This window comes from Diospyros lotus, chromosome 2, assembly GCF_014633365.1.
Source record: "Diospyros lotus cultivar Yz01 chromosome 2, ASM1463336v1, whole genome shotgun sequence".
NCBI lineage: Eukaryota > Viridiplantae > Streptophyta > Magnoliopsida > Ericales > Ebenaceae > Diospyros > Diospyros lotus.
Genome location: NC_068339.1, coordinates 9,623,963 through 9,632,165, shown reverse-complemented (window position 1 = coordinate 9,632,165; position 8,203 = coordinate 9,623,963). Strand labels below are relative to the sequence as shown.

At 34.9% G+C, this 8,203-nt stretch overlaps 1 protein-coding gene across 4 annotated transcripts; it reads right to left on the bottom strand.

Annotated features, from left to right (window-relative positions):
- Positions 1–879: 879 nt before the first annotated feature.
- On the bottom strand, positions 880–4,695 carry LOC127795556 (putative transcription factor bHLH041). Of its 4 annotated transcripts, none has more exons than XM_052327315.1 (8): positions 4,345–4,695; positions 4,127–4,255; positions 3,861–3,966; positions 3,705–3,719; positions 3,553–3,615; positions 2,749–3,450; positions 2,176–2,556; positions 880–1,207 (listed from the first exon to the last, which is right to left on the bottom strand). In XM_052327315.1, exons 1-8 carry the CDS (start codon positions 4,458–4,460, stop codon positions 1,139–1,141), a joined length of 1,581 nt encoding a protein of 526 aa, XP_052183275.1. In that variant the 5' UTR covers positions 4,461–4,695; the 3' UTR covers positions 880–1,138. The 4 variants fall into 4 exon arrangements, with proteins under 4 accessions (XP_052183275.1, XP_052183277.1, XP_052183276.1 ...); XM_052327317.1 differs by having other exon boundaries at positions 2,749–3,420; XM_052327316.1 differs by lacking the exon at positions 3,705–3,719.
- Between the last annotated feature and the right edge of the window lie 3,508 nt (positions 4,696–8,203).

Here is an 8,203-nt window from a genome sequence, read left to right as displayed (position 1 = left end):
TGTTAAAATTAGAATTCTTATAACGTTTTATCTTGATTTTTTCTAATCCGACTGAGATTAGAATTGTTATGAATAACGTTTATCCCAATATTTTAAAATTATTAAATTATAATTATTTATGAGTAATTGCTTGTTTTGTTTTTAGAATATTCGAAGAGATTTTTGAATGTCGAAATTATCTAGTTTGTGCATTTGTGTAAAATCCCCTATGTATTGAAAATTTATACCTTTTAGGCCAAAAAGATTATTTTGCATTTTTAAACTTTTTTGTCCTTTAATGGACTTTTATCTATGAAAAAATTATTATATTATGTGTATTGGATAACATAATATTTGCCTAACGCAAACAAATTAAGAGGGGGCATAGACCCCATGGGGGTAGGGCTTGCATCTGATAACATAACATTTGTTTGATGTGAGCAAATTGAGAAGGGGTAGGACACACACACCACCCCGACACAACAATTGCCAAAGATGACAAAATACCCTTTTATCAATTTATTTGAACGAAAGCTGTAAATTTGCACATATTGGTATTGTTTGAAAACAAAGAGAGAAAGAAAAATGTGGGGACGTGGGTGGGGTTTTTAAATTTCTCATCCATTGGTTTTTGAAGTGTGGTATTGGAAACCACATGAAAACCTGATTTGGTGGGTGGGCTTTGGAAAATTGTTTAATTTTGTGGAACATTTGGACCACTTCGAAGGAATCTATTCATTCTTGGTTGGGTACTTTTCTTCTTGGGTTACCCTCACAGTTTGCAGTCAACAAGGGCGACAATTTTGAATTCTCCAATTCTTGCAAAATATATATATACATACATATATATATATATATGGGGAGGGGATTGGTGTCTTGGCAGTCCATGATGAACAATGGTGATTCAAAATCAGTTGGATGGGATTTCTCTGTCATCAAAATTATCAGCAGCATACATGGTTTGCTATATATATATATATATATTATACTCTCCACTACCAAAATTGTGCTAGAATTAGTACACCCGTACAAAAGATGCAATTTTTGTAATCATTAATGGCGGAAAATGGTGAACCACCATTGACCATAACGTGTCGCCGCCAAACTTGTCGTCGTGTTCGGACACGTGGTGGCTTCTGGTATGACCAGTTGGCTGTTGTCACTGTGCCATGTCAGCAACCACTCTTCTCACAGCTTCTTGGAAAGCCGATTCGTCCCAATCACCTCCCTAACGAAGAAGAAGAAGAAGGAGAAAAAGAAAATTAAAGCAGGAATTAACAAAAAGTTAATTACAAAAAAAAAAAAACATTCAATATTTTTGAGTCACTTTTAACACCTCCTTCCTCCTCGTTTCCTTAAAAGAACGTGAAGAAGCAGCCCAATTGATTGATCATATGATAAATAGCTAAAATTCCAAAGCTTCGTGTCAATGTCATTTTTTCTATTTAATTTGTAGCTATTGTTTTGTTTTCTAGGGACGTATCACGTGAGACTTAAAATTTTATTTCATGTTAATTTTGTATTGAGTTATAATTTAGATTTAAAGGATCGATGAATAAGTTAATATGATATTGTTAGATCCGCACGAAGAGGTTAATATATATTAAAAGTCTAATGATTTATTAATGTTAGATCAACCCGAATGACATATATATGATCAGTACGTACTGTTGCCCAAAGTCGTCTATTGTTAGATAGATTCACCAAGAATCACATATTATGATCAGTACTGTTGAGCAAATTAACCTTGTAAATTTTGAATGATTGTTAGTCAGTGAATTAATATGCATTGATGTGTCCTTAATTTTATCATCCAACCCAACCTTAGCCATTCTAATCAACAAATTAAAGTTGTTATGAAAAAGAAATTAAGAAAATGATTCTACGAATCAAATTAATTTGCAGGATAAGCTTTGGTTTAGTATATCTACGTACATGATCTAATTGATGAAGACTCGATCGATCCAATAATATATACAAGATCATCAAACTTAAAGCAAAACAAGAAATTACGGCAGCTTAATTAGTTTGTTGGGTGCTTAATTATAATTAAGATTAATGGCATTCATGATTCTAAATTGAAGCTTCAGAATATGCGATTAGTGTTGCAATGCTAATTAAAGATCCAAGTGTTGAAGAAAACTGTGTTGATAAAATGTGCGAAAACAACTCAACTTGTATACATATTCACATTACCTCAATGTTCAATCTGAAGACGACCCGATTAATAGAGCTTGATTCCTCCACTTGGGTGTCAGCTTCCGTGGACATTAAGCTGACATTCCTAATCTGCTTGAAGAACTCGAGCATTCGGATCACCAGATCCAGCATGTTACAGTCTCCTCTGACGATCACTTGCAAGTCCACGATTCGAGCTTCTGATGTCGATTCAGCAACACCTGTAACTCGAACATCTAGCCTCTCTGTTGTGGGCAGTCGACTCGCTTCTCCACTTGCTTCTCGTCTTGGCAAAATCTGTGCTTCTAGTACCCGGTTTCTTCGGGAAAGATCGGCCACTTGAGCTTTCAAAGAAGTCAAGTACTGGGTGGTGCTTGCAAGCACTGATGCTTTGTCTTTCTATAGAACACAAAACTCAAAATCATGTCAGTGAAGTGTTGATTGTTTTTACATAACTCTTTAAATTCCAAATGGATAGAGAGAAAGCATCGAGCTCTTATAATACACCCAATTTGATAGAGCAGAAGTCTCTCCAAGTAACTTAATTGTGTGTCACGATTCGATAATCAGATTCGAAGAGATCATTAGTACCTTTGTTCCGGGAGGAAGAAGGGATCTAAGTGCTTGAAAGCTTTCGTTGAGCTTCTCGCGTCTCTTCCTCTCCGATATCGTATGGTGCAACTGCGTGCTCGTGGGGCGGCTGCCTTGAACCCTTTCTTGCCTCCTCGTCAAATTTAGGGTTCTAAGGAATGTGATCGCTCGCTTAAGCATATTTTGTCTCTGAATTCTGGCTGCAATCGGGACTAAACCCGACCTGTATCGCTTGAACGCACTGCTCTTTTGGGTCGGAGGATTAAGGTTTTGTTGCTGCCAGGAAGAAGAGGAAGAAGAAGGCGAAGAGAGAACGGCGAGAATGGCCTTTGTCATGGCGGCATCTTCAGTTTCAGGCGTTGGAAATGGAGCGTTTCGGATTTGGCTGAAGGCTTGCATGGCTTGATGCAATGGACTGATTGAAGCAGAAGAAGAAACTGGTCTCAGAGCTTGCTCCAATGGAGCTTCTTTGGGCGGCTCTGCAACAAGGGAAGAGCTCGGAATGTTGAGGAGAAATGGCGAGAACTCTTGGCTCTCCATGGACAGCGATCTGAGCGAAGAAGAAGATGAAGAAGGCCTGTTCTGATCAGCCAGAATTGGGAATTCTCGGATGGGTTTCTTCCCGGAGAAATCGTCCGGGAACCAGTTCTTCATCTCCATTTCCAAGTTCGCCTGTGAAAACCTTCTGAATATGAACTTGTCCTAATTCAAAATATCTTTTGTTTGATATCTCTATAATTCTTTTAAGATGAAGATATATCCTGAAGATGAATATATAAAATTAATAGGGAGTGAGTTACTTACTTGAGTGTCAATGGACATGCCGAGTTCAATTTCTCCGGCATTGCAACCCATGAAAATCGCTCTCTGCAACAAATGATAGAGGGAAACCGTTGATGATAGCTTCAAATTATTGTTTCAGGAAACACTATAGATTAATGTTGTTGAAAACAAACCTTAATCCTAGCTTCCTGTAATAGTCGAACACAAATGATGATCAGGATACATAATGATATAGAGTAGAATAATGCTTCTTGTTCGGTAAATATATATATATATATATATTGTTGCAAGAAATTAATCAGGTGGTCATTGGAGAATTAATTAATTACCTGATAGAATTGGAGCTGGGCTTCGGCGGAGGCTAGACCTTGAAGCTCCAGTTCCTTGAGCTCCATGAATGGAAGCCTGTTCTTGAAAGCAAGGCCTGGAACTCGGCTGAAACAAACAGAAAATCACAAATTAATATTGATTTACATAGCATCGATCACTATATATCCTGCAATCCAAGTTGTCATTCGCCTACAATTATGTAATCAGATATGAATGAGTTTAATCAGTAGACACTTGAAGAGTATCCAATTAAAGAAAAACATACTCGTTGTCGACCACGAAGATGAGTTTCCGGTATTCCTCGAAAAGCCGGCGGGCTAGGCTTCCGGTGGAGGAGCTTGGCTGGTTGACGCTCTCCAACTCGTTGTAGAATCCGTCCGTGAAAATCAAACAGCTGCAGCAAATTAATTCACAGACGCCATTAATGAATGAATGAATATTGAACTTCAGAGAGAGAGAGAGAGAGAGAGAGAGAGAGCTTACTTGGAACTTGGGGAGGAGAAAAACCAGAGGCAGATGTAAGAGCAGCCAAAGGCGTGAACTAGTTGCTGGAGAAAGGTGGCGCGAGCTCCATCAGGCTGCAGGAAGATGGAGTCCATAAATTAATCAGCACCCCCCAGCCCCTTAATTTGCGATCTCCCTCTCTCTCTTTGCCTCTCCTCACATGTCCATGATCATGATGTATATAGTCATAGATATATACATTAAATCAGATGAACAAGAAGAGAGAGACAGAGAGAGATTGTAATAATCAGAAGAGCCTTGTTCACATGAAGGGATCTAGAGAGAGAGAGAGAGAGAGTTGAAAAGTAGGGGAAGGGCACAGAAAGAAGATCTACAGGACAGGGGCCTATACATATATATTTATATATGCAGCTGGAATAATATGGAAATGCAAGATTGAAAAGTAGTAAAGTTGGGAATAGAATTGAATTATTATGGAAGCACTGGGACCCCCTAAACTTGAAAAGTATTACCAGGAGAGAGAGAGAGAGAGAGAGAGAGAGAGAGAGAGAGAGCAGCCAGGTCTTGGACATAGACGGAAGAGCGAGGGAGTAGATGGAAGGAGAAGTAGTATTGGTCAAAGTCCACTCTCACGAGGATTTTTTCAAACCAGTCAAGCAGCTGCTAGAAAGAAATTTAGCCTCCGCCTCCTCCTCCTCCCTTATCCTTCCCTCCCTTTCTTATTTATTTCTTTTCTTTCTATCTACCCATATATACCTTTCATTCCACAAATCAACCTTTTCTCTTTTTTCTTATGTCAAATTCTAATACAACAAAACCCATGATCATGATTTGATTAAATCAAGTTTTTTTTTTTTTTATAATATCATAAGCTCTAATAAAAAATAATTTAGTTACTTATTTAACGAACTAGCATGGTAAATTCATTTTTGTTATAATGTGATTCCGAATCCAAATTTATCTGTGATTAGGATTCCTAATTTAACTTTGATTAAGATTTCAAATTTGATTGTTATTAAAATATTGTCAAATTCGATTTTGATTAGAATTTATTGATCTTATCTGGAGGAATATTCTCATGAATTATATTCTGATCAACATATTATTTCTTGTGTACATCTATAGATGATTTTAGGTTTATAAATATGCTCAATGCTCTAAAATTAGTTGCAACAATATCATCTTAGTGATATTTTGGTAACAATTATATCATTATTATTGTACTAGTATTATCGTAGTGATATTTTGTTTTTTCTGCTCTTGATTTTCCCTTATAGTGGTTTTCTACATTAAATTATGTGTTCATTTGTGTGCATTTGATAGTTTGATTGTGATTTATTTTCGATCCAAATTTCATAACAAATTGAAATTTTTAAGGCACTTTGAATTTGATGTTTAACAATTATTTAAGTAATCAGTATACATTGACTATAAGTTTAAAGATAAAGGGGATTGATGGTGTTGTCATTAATTATTTTACTCGAGTTTTTTTTATTTAAAAAAATTAATTAAAATAAAAATCATGAAACCGCACATCATTTTTAGTATGACACCAAAATTGATAATTATACATATATAACCTTCTCGGATAATTATAGAATTTTACTTAAGCTTTGTCATAATATTCAATATTTCATTAAATTTGTTATATTCTTACAAAAGATTAATAGAGACTTACTTAAGTTTTAGATATTTATACAGAAAAATTCAATAGTTAAAACACTTTTTCAATCGTTGAAAAAAGTATTGGTAATGTTACAATTCAAAAAGAAAAGAAAAGATTTTTTTTTTTTGTAAATAAGTATTTCATTAAAAAACCACAAATCTTCTACAGCTTTTGTTGGGGTATATCTCGAGCATCACAAAAAAAAAAAAAAAAAAAGGTCAAAAACACAAAAAAAAAAAAATAAATTTGAATCTACACTACCAATATTATTTATATATTTCTCCTAAGATAAAATATATACAAATCTTGGAGGAAAACTTCGTATGTCAATCTTGAACTCATAATCTTCAATTGTCTTCCCCCCCCCCTAAGCATTTTAAAGATTTTGATGCGAATGTTGACATTTTTTATGCCAACACCTAGTTACTCACAAAATAAACACTTAGAGAAGATCATGAATGTCGTTACTCTTCTCATCTCTCTAAGTATTATAAGGCTTTGACACAAGACATCCGGTTACTCACCTAAAATAATAATTAGAGATAACCACGACTACTTGACCACATTCTTTAAACTTCCCTATTAATTTTTAAGCATTATTTGATTTTTGACATAAATGTCAATATTTTTTATGAAGAACGCTAAGTTACTCTTTAAATAATAGCTAAGAGTGCATAAAACATACTCATGATTTAAATCATCGTTTTACATGAAAGTTAATATTTGTGATGCTAACCCCCAGTAACTAGGTAGTTCAAAACATAGGAGTAGAAAAAATTAGCACTTTGGAAGTCGCAAAAAATGCCATAATTCCTAACGCAACAAATTTTGAGAGAATGAAACGACAGACAACCATGTCCAGACGACACACTAAATCAAATGTGCCAATTGAGACACTGAATGCTCTTGCTTTAGGAAGCAACGCTTATTGCGCTCTATTTATATGAAATGCACCATCGCTTGCAAAACAAGATGGTTAGCTACCTGCCAAGAACCTTTACCACTCTACCGGGACGCCACCCACAAGATACTATGGCGCTCTATGCCTCTCTGCAAATAAAACATCTTTTTGAAAAATATAACTATAGGTTAATATGATTAAGAGTAAAAAGACGCTCTTTAATCGCTAATCAAAAAATAAAAGTATGAGAATAAATACCTAAACTATGGCATAGCAAACGATGTCAGGGGACACGAGGGCACTATATCAACAAACTCTACAAGGCAAAACAAATAGAGAAGATCCCAATTGAGGCTAGCAACCATCTCAATTGATCGCTACACCCAACCCTAGAAGGCCAAGGCATGTGTTCCTAAATAAGGCCTAAAGATGACAATAAAGCCATCTCAGGCCAAATCCAAGAATTATCGATGATGATATTTGAGATATGAACAGTGACGTATATTCCCAACTGATAAGGCAATTGGAAAGAAAATCTATTAACAAGCACCCCAAGAGGATGCCACTAATCATGCTACAAGAAAGTAGAGTCAGCTTGACCATGAAGTCATCTAGACAATCGCCTAAAGCCCCACATTTATGAAGAGCCTAAAATTTTATAATTTATATATATATATATATATATTTTTAATAATAAATATTTTATTAAGAAAAATTTAAGGCTAAAATAAAATTCAACTTTTAGTCCAAATTTTCACAACGCCTAGCCCAACAATCAATTTACAACATTTTGTCTTTCCAATTTTTACTATTTCTTCTTAAATATCTCATAGAATTTAAGACTGTAAATTTATTTTTGATTTTAAATATTTCAATTGCAATCCTAAAAAGAATCCCATTGTTCCCAATTTTCTCTTTTCAATTTTTACCGTTTCTTTGTTTATTTTATTTTGTAATTGATTGAATTTGAACCTTTTTTTTAATTTAATGAAATTATGGAATTTTTTTCGTAGAAAAGTGTATTATTTATTTATTTACAAAAAAAAATTAATACTTTTGAGAAGGCTTTGACAAATTTTTTCATCTAAGGCCCCCAATTTAGTTGAGCCGACTTTGCAAGAAAACTGCCTGACTATCTCTTATCTTCCATCCAAAATAGATTTTAACCACATTGCGAACTGAGAGAAATTTCCTCTAGTACCAAGGGCACAAATATGGTACTGGAAGCAACCAAAAACACATATCTTTCACCCTATAGGTGTGGACCCATTTAACCTATAAAGACTCTTTATCACCTGAGAGCAACTTCC

What these genes read in the sequence shown, in the direction of transcription:
- LOC127795556 (XM_052327315.1), bottom strand. Translation starts at nt 4,460, where the DNA reads ATGGACTCCATCTTCCTGCAGCCTGATGGAGCTCGCGCCACCTTTCTC. An exon ending in GCATGTCCATTGACACTCAA is followed by an intron (nt 3,451 to 3,552) that starts GTAAGTAACTCA and finishes ATTTTGAATTAG; the next exon opens with GACAAGTTCATATTCAGAAG. An exon ending in TTCTTCCTCCCGGAACAAAG is followed by an intron (nt 2,557 to 2,748) that starts GTACTAATGATC and finishes TGTGTTCTATAG; the next exon opens with AAAGACAAAGCATCAGTGCT.